Raw genomic sequence first — 21090 nt, forward strand, 5'->3', positions numbered from 1 at the left:
GAGAGAAAAAATGGGACTGGAAAGAAAAAGAAGAATTGATGGACAGGAAGGGAAAACAACGGACAGGAAAAACGAAAAAACGAGAGAGATAAAAAAACGAAACAAGAAATGAAATATGAAACAGAAAACAAGAGAACAAGGAAAAAGAAGCGCAAAAAAACCGATAGAGGAAACGACGAAAACTGAAAAAAGGTCAAACGGGTTATAAAAGCAAAAAGATGGGACAATAAACGGGAATATGGAACACAAAAAGAAAAGAAAAACAGGAAAAAAGGAGCAAAGAAAAAGGTAAAGCGAAGAAGAAACAGAGACGATAAACGAGAGATAAATAAGGAAAATCGAAGAGGAAAGGAAAAAAGTACACTCAAAATAGAATTTACGAAACTGAAAAAACGGAAAACCAAAGGCAAAGCGGAATAAACGAAGACGAATAACGAGAAGGAAAGGAGATAAAAAAAGTTATAAAAAATCAAAAATCGTAAATGAAAAATAAGGAAAAAAATAAGACGTTACTCGAAAAACGCCAAATAAAATTAAAAGCTAGTTTAAAACATGAAAAAAGTAGGACTGAAAAGCTTAGCTTAGTTTAGCTTAGCTTGAGTACAAACATGAGAAAATCTAAGAACAATTACAAAATAGAAACATAAGAAAATAAGAAAATATTGGGACAGGAAAGGACAAACAATGCAACAATGAAACAAGAAACTGATATAGAAAAGAAGAAAAAACGCAAAAAAATGAGAGCGAAAAATTAAAAACGATAGTTCGAATTAGTCCAAATTCATATTCAATTTAAAGCCCAACGTCAAGCTGAATTTGAAGTTCAATTGCATGTCCGATTTTAAGCCCAATTTTAATTCTAATTGAATTCCAATTTTAAATTGAATTTTAAACCAAATTCAAACTAGGATTTCAAGCCCAATTTCAATTGCAATTTGAATTCCAATTTCAGTCTAATTTCAAATGTTATTCCAATTCTAATCGCTAGTCCAATTTCAATCCAATTTAAGTCCAATTTCAGTTCGAATTTCAAGTTCAATTTCAAGTTCAATTACAATTGCGATTTCAAGTCACATTCCAATTTTAATTTCAAATCCAATTGCATGTCTAATTCAATTTCAATTTAAAAAAACTTCAAATTGTGTTTTGATTTCATTTCTTGTCGATTTCATGTCTAATTTCAAGTAAAACTTATAGTCCCAATTAGCCTCAATTTAAGTCAAATTTCATCTCTAATTTCTAGTCCAGTTTCAAGTCTAATTGCAAGTCCAATTTTTTTTGAAAACTTTGATTTAAATCCAATTTCACCCGAGAGTCCGGAGTTTACAACCTAATCGGCCGGTATTTTGTGATAAGTAAAACCAAGAGATGGCATTTCCATCAGACTAATGGCAATAGCTAGACCAATGAGCGCTCGTGGTGGCACCGTCATCGATTAGTAAATTTCTTCAAATGCTAAAATAGATTTATTATACCTAAAATAGAAACACAGTAAACCGTGCATATTGAATAATCTTCTCAAGACAAGTTGTTATATTTAGTACCAGAAATAAAAAGCAATGTCTTACCCGGACTTGGATTGGCGAGTTCCTTTTCAATCGGATATCACCTTTTGTTCTAGCTTTTGGGGAACAACACCGACGCAGTCTACCAGATTATCAGTATCTTTCAAAAGTGATCTTCAAGTATGAATTCTTAGATATGCTTCGCCAATGTTTTACCTAATCATCACAATTTCAGTCTGCTGAAGTATGTAAGTTTCAGTACATAGGAAAGTTGAAAGTATACCTTTCTAGTCCGGAAAAGTTGGAAACGATTCTGCTTCAGAACGGAATTACCACAGATCTGTTGACTTTGCTAGATGAACAACCGGAATTATCGACGACTAGAGCGTTCCTTCCTCTCGAGTGGTTCGATGATTTTGATTACGATCCAATGTCCGCAGAGAGGTGGTTATCTATTGACAGCCTGCAAGGGTTTGCGCTGGTTTCAGCACTGGACGGTACCGATAAAAATTGGGCATGGCGATGTGTAGTTGTTGTTGATTATAGCAGTGAGCAGTACTTATGGACGGTCATGGACAATGGCGACTCGTGGAACATTCCTCGTTGGCGATTATATTTAGTACATGAAAATCCAAGGAATTTTTGCGAACGACTCAAATCGGCTCTACGGCAACGGAGTTTATCAGAGAATTATCTGAAGTATTCGTATCTTCTGCATTCGATGAACGTTGGAGATTATTTTGACTTATCAGAGACTGCTAAATACCGCATACTAAAGCAATCTAATGTCAAAGTAGCGGAAGCATTTGAAAACATATATCGTCAGTTTTGCACTGGTTTGTCATTGAACAAATGTGTGCTGGAGTATTCGAGATTGAACATCGATCCGATTCAAGCGATGACCATTGATAAAACGATTACTCCTCCGAAGGATGATTGTAGAAAACTGTATTGTTACAAGAAGTTGTTTGTGCTCATTAAGCGAATATGTTTACTCAGCCATCCTGCCGTATACGATGCCCTAAAAATGATAAATGCGGAATGTGAGTTCCTGCAGCAGTTGTTATTGTATTCTCTTGATTTTAAAGAACCTGTTCCATTAGCTGATTTTGAAATAGCGAATCAAGCTCAGCTAAGAAAAACTTTGCGATATCTTCAAAATAATTGGATTGAGAAAACTACCATGCAGGTAGGTTGATGGGTTGATATTTACACAATACTGTATTATTATTGTGGGTCACTTCTTTACAGGCCCATACAAACTTACTGCTCGCTGGCAGAGGATGGTTTGACGTTTCCGTAAACGACTGGACCATATATCAGTTTATGAAGCTTTTCCGACTGGTCGAACAAATCAAACAAAGGATGCAGACTGCGTTGCGTGACCTGGTTCTCACTTCAACTGACAGATTTCGTCATTGCATTTGTGATCCTAGCCGGCTATGTCTTGCTGTCGAAGAAGATTTTAGATGGACGGAAAACCTCATCGATTCTCCTTTCGAATCCGGAGAACCACCGGTGTTTTATTTACTACTGCAGATGGGTGGCGAAGCGCCATTTTATTCCACCGATCCGGATGAATTTGAATATACTCTAAGGAGCTTGTTCGACGCGGCAGTAATGCAATCTCACGATGTTCATCTGATTGATCCCAGTCTGTTTGGATCTTTAATTTTTGCGACCGACTTGTATTTATCGTCAGTAGGATTACATGACTCAGTAATAGAAAAAAGAAGGAATAATATTCTTCTGTGTTGCCAAAAAGCTATTATTCCATTGAAAACTTACGCACATCGCTACAGTGAGTTCAAGGAGCTATTTTTCACAAATATCGCTGAGTATGTTAAGGAAATTAAGGCTACTAAAACATCCCTACAGGTAAAAGAAGAAATCTCCTTCCAAATACGAATGCGAGAGAGTTTGGAAAGAACTCTTCCACTCAGCATCGTCATTGGCCCATTTTGGGTCGATGTTAGTCCTCTTCGAGAAGCGTTGATTCAGATGAGAAAAGATCTTACTACGTCCATACTGCAAATGTTAACCGAACGGCTAAGAGACAAAACGTCGGAAATTGTTTCGGATTATACGGAAATTATTGATAAAATTTGTGAAAAACCGACATCGATTGAGCATATTTGTGAGATCCGTGAATTTATGGAGGGTATTCAGGACTTGCTACAGATACTCGAAGAGCGTATGAAGACTGTATTGTTCGAATATGAGATTTTGGATTACTTTCGTTACGCTTTGCCGGATGCAGATTTTTATCAAAAGTGGCATGCATTGGCTTTTCCGCAAAAGATTTTGAAGCAAATGGATTCCGTGTATGAATTTCATGAAGGAGAAGTGGATAAATTTAGAAAGCAGCAAGTCAGCGATGAGGCTGGATTCGGAAGCAGAGTTGAAGAAATTAACGTTTATATTTCAAAGTTTACAACCGTGTATGATACCAGCAAGGTAACGGAAGTGTCGATTGAAGTTAAGAAGCTATGGAAAAATATTAATGAGTTGATCTTGTATGGAGAAACCCTTAACAGACGCCAGGAGCTTTTTGAGATGCCACCGATTGATTTGTCTAGTTTGTTTGAACTGAAAGAAAATTTCGAGGCGTACAGAAACCTTTGGTCATACGCTGCAGAATACATTAATGCGGAGGAAAGTTGGCGTGAAAATCCTTTATCCAGCGTAGAAGTCGAGTCAGTCAGCAAAACATTGCAGCACTATCAAGAATCTTTTGAAGGATTGTACAATTGTTTCGAAGATCAACCGCAAATTCAAGATGTTGTTCAAATGTTTCTTGCGAGAGTCGAATCATTTGCACCCAACTTAACCATAATCGGTCTCCTGCAGCATCCCCTACTAGAACCAATCCATTGGGCGCAGTTTGCAAAAGCTGCTAGGATCAAAGGAAAGGTTTCACTGACCACGAATTTCGAACTGTTTCTGGAGTACCATATCGGTGATTACTTGGAAGCCCTAAGCAGCATCATAGCTGAAGCCGAACAGCAAAAAGAGGAAACGGAACGAATTCGAGCTGAGGAGGAAGAAAATACCCGCCGACGGGAACAGTATGAGCGAAACCGAGCCCAAAGAAGATTAAATAGACCAGAGATTTGATTAAATGGAATACATATTCGTGGTCTAACACTTAAAATTTCAATTCTTTAGTGATTTTGTGAATTGATAACTCTAGATTATTAGAACTATAAAATATTGTTTCGAGAATAAAATAACCATCATTTTTAAAGCACAAAATGATTACCTTCAATGCTAACGTATATTCGTATAACGTATAACGTATCATTATCTCATTTTCTCCCTTCTGGATGCTAACAGCATTATCGTTTGTAAAGGGAGCATTTGCTGGTGATGTTCGAGAAAACCCGGCCCTCGATGAGAATTTAGTCTATTTGGTTCAAGGTTCGTTGACCAGTTGATCTCCAGTCAGGTGGCTTCGTGGATATTTTTGCGGGGAAAGAAAGTACTTCCGATCACCAGGCCTCGGAAAGCTGCAAAGTTGATGTATCGCTGACCGTTCTCGTTCGTGTCGTTGTGCAGGCCATTGGGCCCGATCACCGGTCTAAGCATTGCTTCCCTGCCGATCTGCCGTTCATATCCCCGATGACGATCTTGATGTCCCATAGCGAGCAGCTGTCATACGTTGCTACGCATAGAACACTTCCTTCTCGTCGTCGGGTTTACTCTCGTCTGAACAATACACTTTTATAATAGTGCAGTTGAAGAAACGGCCTTTTATCTTCAACATGCACATCCTCTCGTTGATCGCTTTTCAGTCCATTACGCGGTTAATCGTCTCACCGCCCACCCCGGTAAAATTGGGCTTTGCGGCCACAAATCCTTCACACCTTCTCCCCTTTGCGATAGTATACCTGCAGTACCACGATGCCGAGCTTTCGGGGTTTTAACTTATCGAGTAGCACCCTGTCGCCACCAATGAAATTTAGCGTTCTGAAGTTTCAGGTTATTAACTGTATAGCAGTTGAATAAGCTACTATTCAACAAAAATGTTTGTTGGGTCGCCTTTGTCCATGCCGAATGTTCCGAGCAGAATTTTCTTGAGTCTTCTTAGTGTGTTTTAGATTTAGATGGGTAGCCGTACTGTGGCCACGCTACCGAGTCTCGTGATGAGGCTGCCATCTTACAGTGTCGAGACAACACTGTGCCTCCTTCCTTGTTGGTATACGACCTTAGTTTCCACCAGGGTTGGTTAACCGATCTCCCCTAAGGTTGCTCGTCGTACCACGTGGAGGTAGGGTTATGAGTTGCTGGATAAAAGGCTAAAGACCACCATGGGGTCTGTTTCACGCATTATCCAACCATTTACCAACCAACTAATCTCCGTCAACCTAGTCATTTCGGTGTTCGTGATTTCACGACCGAGCGAATCATGCTCTATCCGTCTTCGAGGGTCGAAGTGCCTAGCACCAGGGGGCCTACCAAAGGAAGGCAATATCTGCTAGTAACCGCAATAGTTTTCCGCAATAGTTAGACAGCTTGCGTGTTGTTCATGTATAGAATCTGAGAAGGACGGCTTTGTCGCGAAAGATATACCGTCGATAGTTTTGAGTGCACCTGTAACGATCCGCTACTACTAGATAATGGTCCTAGTCAATATTTGTACCCCACAGGAAGCGTCTGTTAGTGATGTTTTCAAAAATGTAAACATCGTTTAGAACGTGGTCAATTTAGTTCGTTGTTCGTTAATCAGTTGATCTCCAGGTGGTCTTGTGGGTTGTTTAGGTTCGTGTTGGTATGCAGGCTATGGAGAGCTATCACCGGTCAGTGAATGATTTCCCAACAGATTTGGACGATCATGTCCTCAATGACGATCATGATGTAATGTAGTTAACGTTGCTTTCAGTTGCACGCAGAACGTTTCCTTCTCCTCTCCTGCTCTACCTTCGTGCGGGAGTTCCGTTTTACCATGCTGTAGTCGAAGAAATTACTGTTTATTTTCAACAGATATATCCTCTGGTTGATCGCCTTCCAACCCAGCACGTGATCCTGCATTCTGCCCAACACTATACAGCCCGTTTCCAGCTCACTGGAGGCCCCTCGCTCTGTTGAAACTGTGCCTTGTCGCCTCGAATCTTCACAAATATTGCATTTCAATGGTCTCTAGGCAATAAGTCAATAGGCCGGTGCAGCTAGATAGAGTCAGTAGGATTATTGATACTAGCCCCGTAAGTGTCTTGTATTCTAACAGCTGACTGCGAAGTCTGTTGATAAAGAAGATTCTAGAGACGTTCAATTGTCTAGTCGAAAATAGCGAAGAAAAAAGAGCAAGTTTGAAAAGCAATTGTGTGTGAGAGTCGTAAAAATCCGAATCTCTCGATTAAAAAAGTTCGCTAAAAAGCTTGATTTTCCTGCTAGTACTTTCCAAAGCATTTTTAAATAGTTCGATACTTGTCCGATAATGGTCATGAAGACGGGAAGTGGAACGAAAATAGATTCAAGGGTCCATCAGAAGGATGTGAAGGCGAAATAAAAATAACAGTGACGTTATGGCTTTCCATGCTGAGTTACTCATAAGTAGTGTTACCGGTCATTTTAAAATGAAACGGTACCAATGCCAGGGCGTCAAGGTTTTGTTTTTTTGTAGTGTGTAAGTCTAATTATTAAGTGTAGTTTGTAAGAAAATTCATAAATTAGTTTTGTTTGTTCAACTAACTGGCTCTTTTTGATTGTTGTTAGTTTGATTTGTTTTGCCTTTTGATGATATTTTTGTATTTTTGTTTAACATAGAATAAGTATGTACTAACCCTTCTTAAATTCCCCAACCGATAATCAGGCTACGAAAATTTTGCGGAAAAATAATCGATGTGAATGTTACCATTTAGTGAAGTGAGGAGACACTGTCTGATTGATGACTTAGGACCCTAAAAGAGACCTTCGGCGTCCACCCCGGAACATCCAGACCAGGTGTTGGGGTTTAGTACGGAGGCTCTTAAAGGCTCCGTAAGAAATAACCTAAGTCAGAGACAGCCTCACTCATTAAATGTTGCAGTTGAAAACCGTAATAATCGACTCGCGACATTCGCTTTTATTCTTGTTCTGTGTATCGCAACTACGTCGCACGTGGTGCGCTGTGATAGCACATTGATGCGCTATACAGCGCACCACGTGCGACGTAGTTGTGACACACAGAACAAGAATGAAATCGAATGTCGCGAGTCGATTATTACAGTTTTCAACTGCAACAGCAATATTAAGATGAAATGTGATATATATAGGTAAAAATAGAACAATCTCACCAGCAGTCCTTCGTATGAAATAAAGTAGCGTCCTTTGAGGTTCCATAATTGCTTCTAATAGTTAATTTAATTTTTCATTCTGGTATCTATGTGCAGTATTAAAACTCGTTTTGGCTAAAGTTTTAACTATATAGCAGTAGATGCTTCATAAGCTAAAACGAAAAAAATAATTAAAATAACTCATTAGGCTTACCAATTAGCTAGGCCGTGTGGCTTCGCCGTCTGCCCAAAACCTCGGTTTTGAAGTCAGGCAGCCGGAAACCACCCAGCATCGCACCTCCTAGTTAGGCTACTCAATAGAGCATTACCAGGTATGGCCACGTGAAGGCGCTAGGTAGGGGCTTGGGATGGCTAGAGCTATATTGGACGCTCCTCATTTGCCTTCCCCATTTCATACCCGATGAATTTCTGCAACATTGTACTCATTAAATGAAAATGAACATTCGTATATACAGTCACCCCAGTATTATGAGCCACCCAGTATTATGGGCCAGTCTATGCTTGACGTTAGTTTTATACATAGCAAACTAATATTTAACCATCGATTATGAGTTGAATAGACAGAAGCAACATTCCGCTACATGCTTGACATGATTTGCCTAATTTTCCGAAAGTTTTCAGTTGGCTCCAATCGACCGTCGATTTGTTGTTATTTTTGCGGTTGTTATAAAAAGTCGGTTGCGAATTATAAGCTGAATAGCGGCGTAAATTTTTGTGCCTGGGCCCAAAATGGTTGGAAATCGAGGGAATAGGTATGTATTCATTGAATTACGGTGAAACCACCTAGAAAAATTTATTTCCCGCTTTAGTATATCAAGTTAAACAATGGCCCATAATACTGGGAGCAAAATTGATTTTTCCCAGTATTATGGGTCAAGCATATAGCTCAACAGTACTCGCTGGTTTAGACTAAAATTGTAATTTGTTTTCAGTAAAACGAAAAAACGTTCAAGGAAAATCAGAAAATCGAAAAAGAAAAGGAAAATACAGAGATCGAAGCACTATGATCCTATCCTCTTCCTGAACTTACTTTACTTAGTTGGCTTGCCGTCCTAAGCCAAAGCCTGATGAACAAAGTTTCTCCAATGCATTCGGTTGTGGGCTAACGCTCTCCAATTCCTCGGACACCGTGTACTCTCCGGCAGGTCTCGCTTCACCTAGTCTAACCATCTTGCTCGCTGCGCCCCTGGTTATCTTATTCCTACCGGATTTGAGGCAAATGCCATCTTTACAGGATCAAGCCTATCGTATCAATTTAGCTTAAGTCGCCTTTTGTATATTTGGTTTGCCATAGAGACCATCACCTTGATAAAGCCCTCTGTGTGATTCGAATGAACTTGACAATCCATTCGAAATCCGAATACAGCACTGAGTACCATCCATCAGAGATTGAATCAGTTTGATGAGCTTCTTGAAGAAGAAGTACAAGATACAACAAGATTCCTAAACCGCGAGAACTACACACACACACACACACACACACACACACACACACACACACACACACACACACACACACACACACACACACACACACACACACACACACACACACACACACACACACACACACACACACACACACACACACACACACACACACACACACACACACACACACACACACACACACACACACACACACACACACACACACACACACACGCACACACACGAGCGCGCGCGCGTTTTTCTCGAAATAAAACCAATTTTGTTTTACTGACCCATAATACTGGGAACATTGACCCATAATTCTGACCAGGTTTAAAAGTGGCCCATAATACTGGGAATGGAATATACTTATATTTTGTTGTTCTGCAAAAAAGTGTGTGATTTTGGAACAAGATTGCCTATAGGACATCAAATTATGATACATTTATAACCAATTAAGTTATAAACTGTAAATTATTTAAATCTGTGTTTCTACCAATAATTTTGTAGCATCATCATGCTTAACTGGCCCATAATACTGGGATGACTGTAAGTCATAGCATCGACAAGAAATAACGTCATTCATGATGAAGACTGTGTCATTCGTATGCAGTCCTGACTTTACTGTTTGTCATGTCTGATTTAGCAGCTTGTCACTAAGTCAAGTGTGTGAAGCGAGTGGTTTTCAATTTAATAATTTTGGGAACTTCTGAAGAAAATGCTTTCCCAATCAAGTAGGTAATGATAATTTATTTTATTAAATGATTTACCTTGTAAAAATAAGTGGACTAAAAAGGTATCCTTGACTAGACTGACAGCAAATTTATTTTATTCCATAATTTATGTGCTCAGGATTTGATAAAATGTTAAAATATCTCCTTCAGTCTTGAAACTGAAAATTAAAACACGTATCTAGTACGTGAAAGAAGAATTGCAAGAACAATTGTTCTTCTTTGTTTTAAGATCCTAAAACTTTAGTAATATACTATCAAAATGGAAAGAAAAAGGAGAACCTCAAATTGGGACACTTTTAGTGATTAACGTGTAAGTAGAAGCAGCAAAAAATGTGCTACGCAGAAGATATATACCTACCACTATACGGAAAACTTTATAAATCTTTCAACATAAGAGGAAATGGGCAGAGAGGAAAGTTGACACAGTTATCATTTCACGTGGTAATCACCGGACTGGGATGACACGAAGGTGGTGAGTTCTGTGTCGTAAGAAACCCCTGTAAGATTTCATTGTATAGCTAAATCGGATGTGTTCCCAAAAGTCCTAAGTCTGTGCTTTAGCCACTGTTATGGAACCATCACTCCGGTAATAGCTTTATTTCCACCATTCAAACCGATATTTCCGTTCCAATCAGTGTTATGTCTTCATTACTCGTTCATCCATCTTCAATCTTTGCCATCAAACGGATAGAAATAACTTCACTGCATGATGACACACGAATGACGACCCGAAAGAAATCTAATCCATCGACGGAAGAGAAGTTTGGTAATCTTTTTCCGGAGTGCCTTATCATGTGAAAACGTGGAAGGAGAAACTTTTCCACTCTGGCGACTGGTCTTTTCTATCAGAGGTTATATTCTGTAACAACATGTATAGCTTTTACATTGCATCAGTCAGTTCATAGTTCATTCTTACTTAAAAAATATTTAATACCATTTGTTCGACAACAGTGAATGTTTGTTCGTCTTCTCTGAGTACAATAAATATTTGGATGTAAACACACAACTCAAAACTGCCTTGTTTACACAATTGCCATACTGCAGAAAATAATTATAAATTTCCGCTTAGCTTTATCAATGATAACACTATTACTGCACACGGTTGCATTCTATGCGGAAACGAAATCCTGCAACTCATCATCAGTCATCAATTTATGCCAAATGGATGGACATGGTTTGGTTTGTGCAGCTGCAGATACAGAAACTAGGACTCGCAAAATGAACGATAACCATTTCGGTGGCTGTGGCAGAATTAATGAACAGCAAACCATGTAACTAACTGATCTGTATGCGGGTGTTCACTGGTTATTTCCTATCCCACAGAATCCATAAGATCGATTCAGATATGAAATAACGTTCGGACTGGCCTCATGTCCTAGCTGGGGTACCTGTAAATTTGTGATACCGTAAGGTGTAGCAACATTGACATTTTTCGTGTTATTCCGTTATTTTAGTTTTACCTAGATGAAATCGCTAATAATTTTCGAAATGGTCACAACCATGTTGGTGGTTGGCAGATAATGTTTATTTTCTAAAACATATGTTTCATACGATTCGACAAAATTCGACAAATTAATGGTAGCTATGCATATGAATTTTTGTTGGTTGCTGTGGCGAAATTTTTTGTGATTGTAACAAATGAAATAAAAAGCTTTTTAAAAGGTTTTCAAATTTTAGTAACAAACGTTGTTTGATAAAAAATCATGTTTTATAAACTATATACCATTAAAAAACGGTTTTAATAACAAATTTTAAAAACTTTCGTAAATTAACGTTCAAACGTTAGTGATCACCTTCTATTTTGAAACATTTTCCATTAAAATATCTCTATTTGAAAAATGCTCAAATTACCCAGACAATCAATTACATCCCGCTTCACGGTATCGATATGTTTTCAATTAATTAATACTGATGAACGATAATTCTTCCCTAACTTTCTGTTTGGTTCGATATGAACTGGCCATGATTCGCCAAGCAGCTGAACGGTAGGCCGATGGGATGTTGCTTATGATGATTGGTAGCTAAGCTTCATCGTTAGTTAGGCCGAAATTGCACATGAAGCGGTGGCCGTGTGCTTTGGGAAACGAAATGCGTCGGATCAAAATTGATTAAAATTTCAAAGCTGCTCCACTTTTATCAATCTATACCTACTTGGTCTGTGTAATTATGCACAGGGTGGATTTGGTTTATGAGTTTGATTGAAACGATATTTACTTCTATAGATGGGATCACATACGTCGACATACGCATCCTACCCTGCGCTTTGAAATGTATGCACCTGTACCTGGTCAGATCATTTCGAACCAACTGTCCATGACTAGTAGTAGATTTCCCTCATTGAATAGTATCTGTATCAGAGCTTCAAATTGCAGGGAAGTGGCTTTCTGCCAGTTTATCCTGTGCAGATTTTTGCTGAATATTTTCTTACACACGATAATTTTTATTTGTCTCCACATGGTTCATAAAATGATATGTAATTGATGCATAAGAAATTATTACTGATACGACTAACATCTCTCTAATCTGATCTATATTATGTATATGAAATTTTAATTTAAGCTAAAGCTTACTTATGACCCTTACCGATTTTGTGCATGTTATATCAAAATATTTGATCTGGTAGATTACATAAAACGCTTTCAGGTTATTCGATGTATTTCTTTTTTAAAAGGCATCGAAGGTGTAGTAACTAAGTAAATACATGCTGTTATGCAGGAAATGCTCTTTGTGCTGATCATGATGATGATGATGATGATTGACTTATTTGACTGTACCATCTCAGCGGAGTGGTTCTATCTCTACCTCCTTGTGATACCAGTTGAAATACAAGGAACCTTAGCGGAGATCGGGTAACCCCGGTGGAAACTAAGGTCGTATTCCAACGGGGAAGGAGGCATAGTGTCGTGTCGGCCCTAGTACGGCAACCTATCTAAACCCAACACACTACAAATAATCAAGGAAACTCTACTCGCAAAGGCGAGAAGGTGTAGAGTATCCGTATCAGCAAAGTCCAATTTTACCAAAGCGGTGGAGCGACCAACGAGCTGGGAACGGGCTTCATAGTGATGGGCAAAATACAGGATCATGTAATGGCCTGGGAAGCGATCAACAAGAGGATGTGCATGTTGAGGATAATAGGAGTTTCTTCAACTACACCATCAAAAACGTGCATTATCCACACGAAGGTAGACTCGACGACGAGAAGGAAGCGTTCTATACGCAGCTAAAGGCAACGTACGACAGCTGCTCGCCACGAGATATCAAGATCGTCATAGGAGACGCTCAAAACTATCGATGGTTTTTACTTCGCGACAAAGCCGCCTTCCGTGGTTAAACATTCGGCAATTAGACAACCCGCGAGATGCCGATAACTTTGCGCGCGTATTGGATGAAGCTCTGCCTTCCTCTGTGGAGCTAGATGCTTTGATCCTTGAAAACGGATGGAGTGCGATATACTCGGCCGTTAATGAGGACGTAACCGCGATGCTAGGTGAGGAGCTCGAGGCACGAAATGGTTGGTTTGACGGGAAATGTCTACAAGCGTTGGAGTGGAAAAAAGAGTTTGGAAAAACTATCTAAGCATATCCACGAGAGAGAATTTAGCCAAGTATCGACGAGCGTCTAATGAGTTGACCACGATCCTGAAGAGGAAAAAGTGAAAGAAGGAGGACAGAGATGGTGAGGAGCTGGAACAACTGTTCCGGGCTAATGACACGCGCAAGTTTTACGAGAAGGGGAACAAAACTCGTATAAGGGCTGCGCACCTAAACATGAAATGTGTAGGAACGCGGGAGGATATCTAATCACAAACGAGCGCGAGGTGGTCGACAGGTGGAAGCAGTATCTCGATGAACACCTCAACGGCGATATAGCAGAAGCAAACGCAACGGAAGTTAACCTAGGAGTGCCTACAAACAACAACAGAGTTCCTGCTCCCGATCTTGAAGAGATCAGGCGAGAAATCGGTCAGCTGAAGAATAATAGAACCCCCGGAAAGGACCGACTCCCGGCAGAACTTTACAAAATGACCAAGAACCGCTAGCAACGACACTTCACTAGATAGTTTCACCGATATGGGAGGAGGAGAAACTACCGGATATGTAGATGGAAGTTGTGGTTTGTTCCATCAACAAAAAGAGCGATGGACTAGTTTGCTGCAATTACCGCGGCAACGTTCTACGTCGCCTACTAGGTGCTCTCCCAGATTTTGTTGCATCATCTATCCCCAATAACAAGAGAATTAGTAGGGCGGTATCAGGCGGGCTTTATGGGGGTCCGTGCTACTACGGTTCAAATTTTTTCTCTCCGACAAATGTCAGGAGGCAAATGTCCAGAAATGTCAGGAGTACAACGTGTCCATGCATCATATTTTAGTGGATTTCAGTGCAGCATACGATACAGTTGCACAGAGAACAGCTGTTACAGGTAACGCACAAGTACGGTTTTCCGAATGGATGGGTGGATGGTATACTGACGCGGCTGATCAAAGCTACCCTGGAGCGCGTCATGTGCTTCGAGCGCGTTCCGGGCCACTTTCGAGTCCTTTCGAATCGCGCAGGGGGTTGTAGTAAGGGGATGGACTGTCCTGTATATTATTTAATAGCGCTATTGAAGGTGTGATCCGGCGAGCGGGCATCGAAACGAGAGGAACGATCTTCAGCAACAGGAGCCAACTTCTAGCCTTTGCAGTCGACCTCGATATCATTACTAAAAACCTTAGGACGCTTGGGAGGCTAGGAGGATTGGGTTACAAATCAATGCTTCAAAAACTAAATATATGGTAAATATATAAAGTTTGCCTCCCACAGATAGTGACTATTGACGGCGATGAACTGGAAGTGGTTGATGAGTTCGTATATTTGAGATCTCTGGTCACCGCCGACAATAATACGAGTAAGGATGTTCAACGATGCATTCAAGCTGGAAATCGAGCCTACTTTTCCCTTCGCAAGACGCTTCGATCAAGGAGCATTCGCCGCCGCACAAAGCTGACGATGTACAAAATGCTAATCAGACCGGTAGTCGTCTACGGACATAAGACAGTAACTTTGCTTACGGAAGACATACGTGCCCTTACCGTATTTGAACGAAAGATGTTGCGCACTATTTTTGGCGAAGCACACACGTGTCCAACCTGCTGGATGGCTCGAGACGCGCAACGAATTGGTGACGAGTAGCCCAGGACCGAGTAGAATGGAGAGGGCTTCTTGATACGGCAAGAGCCATCCCAGCTCTCGGCTGGTAGAAGTAAAAAAGTATCGTACGACGTCCTTGCGATGGGCCCGGCCTATAGCCGTCTGTTGATATTTATCAGACCTGAAGTCAGATTCTCAGCGGTTAGGGTGGCTTTTGCAAACCCGCGATGAACAGCTGGCCTATCAGTGCTTTGCATGACGTCCATTTCATATGCCGTAGTACCGGATTAGATCTTGATGTCTCCCGAAATAAAAAGCAGTCGAAAGTTGCAGTTTATATGCGTTTCCATGCGGGTGTTGTTTTTGCCGGGGGTTGTTGATCCTGAATACACGAGCTAGTCGATAAGCGAGCATCAATACGAGTAGTACGATTTTCAAATCTGCTTCAACTTCTAGGAAGTCAAAGGCACAAATTCTCTATACAATTGTGACGAACGCTCAAGCCACAATTGCTGGACTTCAAGGAAGTTTTAATGGAACAACCCCAGCTTCCGAGCACGGGTTATTGTTGAAAGTGACGGGCTGAAGATCTGGGTCAAAATTCCGAGCTGAACGCGGGTCAAATTTCCTCTTTCTGACAAATCCTCATGAAATGTCAGGAATTCAACGTGCCCACGCATCATATTTTCGTGTATTTCATGGCTGCATACAGTACGGTTGAGCGCAAACAGCTACGATAGATAATGCACAATAACGGTAAAAAAACTCTTTGAATCACTGAACTATTTTGATGGTTTTGATACTAAATAAAAGGTAAATCAATAAGTAATTAGAAAAAATTAAGGTCTTAAACTCTAAGTTTTCTATGATCACAGTAATATTGAAAATGCTTGTTTTTTGGTGTTTTTATGGGGGGTACCTGAGAGGATCTAATTTTCCATATGTTTTCGAAAAGCTGAGATTTTTCAAAATAACATGACAAAAATTCAAAAATGTATAATTTTTAGTTTTTGAGATACAGACAGTCCACAATCATGGGTTACACACAATTGTGGGTCATTTTAGCTTTTGCTGCTTATTTCCGTTTAAATATCACCTAATGATTGATCAAATTATTGGTGCTTCTTCGGAGTAACAATTTTATCAGTCAATTAGTATAATAGGGGTCAGTCCCGGGTCCCGGCGTAGTAGTTAGCATTCACGGCTCTCACGCCAAGGACCCGGGTTCAAATACCAATCCTGCAGAAGTCACGAATGACCCAAGCTGGTTAAAGTGACTATAATCAAACAAAAAAAAACATAGTATAATATTCACGCATTAATCGGTCGATAAAGCAAAATTGATCCATAATTGTGTATGACCCATGATTGTGGACTGACTGTACAATGACTTTAAAATTTTCATAAAATTTGCATGGTATTTTTTCATGTATAATAAAATAAGTTAGTGGTAGAGTTATTGTTTTTTTAGTTCTTCTTAATAATTTCAGTTAAAGCTATCAGTTAACCAAATTATGGTTGCATTCTAGCAGCATTAATGTCTATTTCAGACAGGATTGGATTCGAGGAACGCATAATGCAAATTCTGCTTGCAGACACAGTATTGAGAACGAACGATTTTCATCAGCGAAAAAAGCTTTCCGGAAAAAATGTAATCAGAGAAAGGCGACAATCGGACACGAAAGCATTCTTTATAGCTAGTACCTAGGTATGGTACGGTATGGTTTGGATGAGAAGCATAAAAAATAAGCCGGTGTTTCACGCGACTGTGAATGGCAGCGGTACATACATGGTGCATACAAAAAAGATGAATATGAATGATAAAAGGGTATTGTTGTATCATCAAAATATTATAGTCTTCGTTCCGGGCTCATTATAATAATGAAAAATAAAGGAAACAGACGATGTGTGGCATCTGTCGAGGTAGAAGGATAAGAGGTTGCCCCCATCCCAGTGAATCAGGGATGTAGTGTGCTGACTAGATTCGGCTTAATCAGATTGTGGTATGTGGACCAGTTTTGAATCTATCACATGGTTAAGATGAGTCAGAAGCTTAACTTTATAAGATTTTTTTTTATTAAGATTATTAAGATTAAAGAAACGTAAGATAAATCGTACGCCGCCTTAAAGTCCATAAACAGATTACGAGTTTGAAAGTTGTACCCCCGGGACTATAGTCTAGTAATTGACGCACATCAAGTAACAGCGACTATTACGAAAACCAGCTTGATACTCGCCGACGAAGGACTCCGCCTACGATCTTTGTCTACAGAACAGGATACGGGAGAGCACCTTATAGGTAAAATTGAGCAATGTATTGCCTGGATAGTTTTTACACTCGAGTCGATGTTTTTTTTTTAAAAATATGAGACCATCCAACCACTTCTCGGTAGATCCTTACAATGATCCGGTGGATTTCTTTGTATAGTCACTCGCTTTCCGCTTTTAGAAGTTCTCCCGGCTCCTTTCTAGCAGCCTTTCGTATTTCAGCTCACTGTATGTCTTCTTAACCTCCATCTGTGTTGGTGGCTCCACAGTTTGGCCATAGCTGACAATTCGTATCCTGTTCCTGCTGATCTCCGTGTTTACCTCTCTAGTCAACCGCGTCTGGATGTGTTCCTGCTACCACCGTTTTATCAGTAAGCAGGTGGCCAGCACTATCTTTGATTCCTGTTGTTCTACGAGATGTTGATAAAGTATTTTAGCGTACTCCGTTGCCACGTCATCTGCCGCCAGCCGCTGGATGTTGAAACGCAGCGTCCTCTCTGTGCGAGTGTTCGCCGCGTTCGACACACGACGAGGTAGGGGTTAGAGTCGATATTTGGTCCTCCGACCGTACATCGATGACATCCAATAAGTGCCGACCATCAATCATGACATCATCGATCTGAGAGCTAGAGTTTCCATTTGGATGCTTCCAGGTGTGTTTCCGCATATACAAACGTTGAAAGTAGGTACTACAGATGGCCATTCCTCTGGCCGCGGTAAAATTTATGAGCCTTACACCTTATCATTGGTGGATAGCTAAACGCTATGTCTTCTAATGATAGTACGGAATAATTCCTTCCCCCTAGTCTGTGCATTTGTGTCTCCGGTGATGATTGATGATCATTATCCATTAATCGTATGCTTATTCTATGACGTGTCCTATACCGATTAATCCGTTCCGTATTTCCATTTTCGTTGTTCGTGGTAATGTATACTACCTTGCCGGGGTTGCGATACTTACATCCCGCTGAGGAGTCTGCTATCTTAAGTATAGCTTGCGGGATACAGCATTTCATACTCAGCCGCTCACTCTGATACAGACGCTGTTTGAGCCGCCCCTTATCTGGGGTACAGGCACTCAAGTTCGCACCTCCTAGCTTACTTGTTCCAGTTTGTATCATAAAACATTTTCAGATATGGCCATCGATCGTTATCGTTTGACTTAGATCTTCGAGGAAACGCTAGGCAGGGACAGGATATAAGGACGTCCGTAATGATCTCACGATCCCAGTACAACTTTATGCCACTATTTTCCATAACCAGGCTCGATAGGTACTTATAGTAGGGTACGTAACAGTTTACTAAGTTGTGCTTCAAGGCGAGTTGTTGGTGCACCGCATTGTGGCGTCCAAGATAAGCCGTTTCGGCTAAGGCTGGACAGCCTGCAATCACATGCTCGATCGTTTCCCCTACTGAATTGCACTTTCGACAACGGTCTTCTATATCTTCGTGCAATATGTACCTGCGGTAGTTCTTCGTAGCAATTACCCGATCCTGAATGACTACCATGAAGCCTCCTGTCTCCGAAAAGAGATCAGCTCGCACCAACCACGCATTCGATGTTCTTTTTGTCAATAAGTGCTTGCTCTAACTGATGGGGGTGCGTCTCATGCAGATTACTTATTTATTTATTATTATTAAATCAGTTCCTTTGTTTTCCACGGTTTGGCCTTTTCTGGTACGGTTTTTAGGCCACAGTTCAGTTGGTAATACTCCCGCGCCAGATGCAGGGCGCTGAATCCGTGGTCTGCTTATTAAACAGTGCGGTAGATAACATGGTGCATCTGACTATCTTTGAAATAGCTCCACAACTGCTGGATCAGGGATACGCATAGCGCTTGGATGTCAGCGACACCTCTTCCTCCTTCCATGCGTGGTAAGGTGACTCTTTCGACTGTCAATCTTGGGTGGTGCGAACGGTGCTTGGTTACCGATACTCGCAAGGCACGTTCAATCGCTTCCAAATCCGTTTTGGTCCATTTGATCACCCCGAAACTGTATGTCAAAAAAGGCACGGCAAACGTGTTTATCGCCTTTACTTTGACACGATATAGGAACCGTTCCTGCAGTTCTTTCCTGATAGTCGAATGGCGAATACCTTTTAGTTGCAGGAATCCCAGGTATTTGTACGATTCACCTTAAATCATATTTCGAATTTCTTCCCTTTCGTTGATGCGAAAACTTTCAGCGTCCATTACTTTACCTCGATGAATATTTATGGGACGACATTTGTCGATGCCAAGCTCCATCCGAATATCGTTGCTAAACGTTGTCACCAGCTGCAACAAATGATGCAGCTTCTCCATAGTTTCCGCAAACAGCTGCAGATCGTCATATGGCTGAAGGTGTGGGTAAATTTTGTACTCGTTGTCTCACTTTTCAATTGGTAGCCGTAGCTCTTTCGGTTGAGTGCTTTGCTGAGGGGGTTCATCGCAAGGCAAAACCATAGCGGATTGAATGTATCGTCTTGGAAAATCCCCCTTTTTATGCTGAGAGTTCTGGATCGTAACACTTCTGTCCCGTCGGTAATGTGGAGTGAAGTGTTCTACATTCCCATTACGCAATGGGAACGCAATGCTTCATTAACCTTCTAGTACCTTAGTAAATACAAGTGGAGTACTGAATCCAATGCCTTCTTATAGTCGATGTACGTCATACTGAGGTTTTGCCTATTTCGGCCTGCCTGACCAACAATGACTGCATCGACTACATTGGTCTTTACAGCCTTGTGTGTTTTACGGCATCCTTTTTGTTCTTCAGTCATCACTCCATTTGCATCGCAATGGTACTGCACCTTTTGGGTGATTACCGACGAGAGCACCTTGTACAGGCTTGAAAAACATGTTATTGGCCTGTATTTGGCGGGATTAGTCGTGTTCCGATCTTTGGGTAGAAGATAGGTCACCCCTTTAGTAATGAATTATGGTAGCTCCTGGGAGTTTCTTAGTACCGTGTTGAAACGTCCGCCATCCGCCCATGCCGTCCATGGATCGCGGAGAACTTTTTATACCAAAAATTATGCACGAAATCTGGTTCTGCTGCGGTCCAATTCCTGGTATACCGTGTAGGCTCACGGATATCCTGGGCGGTCATCCCTTCAATTTCACCACTGCCTTCTTCTTCTTCTTCTTCTACCAACCACATCGCATTATTGTTGTGTTGCGCGGGGTTTTCCCATAAATTGGCCCAAAACGGTGTAATTTCGCCAACCTCTGGAAGTCCCTCGCTGTAATCGGTTTTGTTATTGCTGATGTGGTTATAGAACTCGCTTTCATTAGTGTTGAATATCCGGTTTTATTGTTTCCGCTTGGAATATTCAACATAACGTCGCATCCGTTTAGCAAGAGCACTCAACCTTTGTACATGAGTTCGAGGATCTCCGTGATGCTGAGCTCACTGAGATCTAGGTGCTCTGCGGGGTTGACAATTTTTTGTATCTGATGAACCAGACTTCCTGATCGGTTTCCCTTCTTGTAACTGTGTTAACTGACCTATCTTCACCCTCAACGATGCTATCCTGGATTCTAGTCTTGGCATCCATGCGGGTATCCATGTTTGGGGACGTACATGGACCTCACCTATTTCGAATTATTATTATATTATTTTTGGAAGGGTTTGGATGTAGACTCTAGTTCTTAGTATTTTCAAGTTCTTGTGACCAAGTCACTGAAAAAGAATCATTACATAGCGAAGTTTATCTTATGTCTTATTACACTATATGTATCTTACAAGGGTATTATGA

At 40.7% G+C, this 21090-nt stretch overlaps 1 protein-coding gene across 1 annotated transcript; it reads left to right on the top strand.

Annotated features, from left to right (window-relative positions):
* The first annotated feature begins 1899 nt into the window (after nucleotides 1-1899).
* LOC128743948 (dynein axonemal heavy chain 1) lies at nucleotides 1900-4622 on the top strand. Its single transcript, XM_053840660.1, has 2 exons — nucleotides 1900-2694; nucleotides 2757-4622. The coding sequence occupies exons 1-2, from the start codon at nucleotides 1936-1938 to the stop codon at nucleotides 4620-4622; spliced, it is 2625 nt and encodes an 874-aa protein (XP_053696635.1). The 5' UTR covers nucleotides 1900-1935.
* Nucleotides 4623-21090: the final 16468 nt, after the last annotated feature.

The sequence above is a fragment of the Sabethes cyaneus genome, chromosome 3 (genome assembly GCF_943734655.1).
Source record: "Sabethes cyaneus chromosome 3, idSabCyanKW18_F2, whole genome shotgun sequence".
Lineage (NCBI taxonomy): Eukaryota > Metazoa > Arthropoda > Insecta > Diptera > Culicidae > Sabethes > Sabethes cyaneus.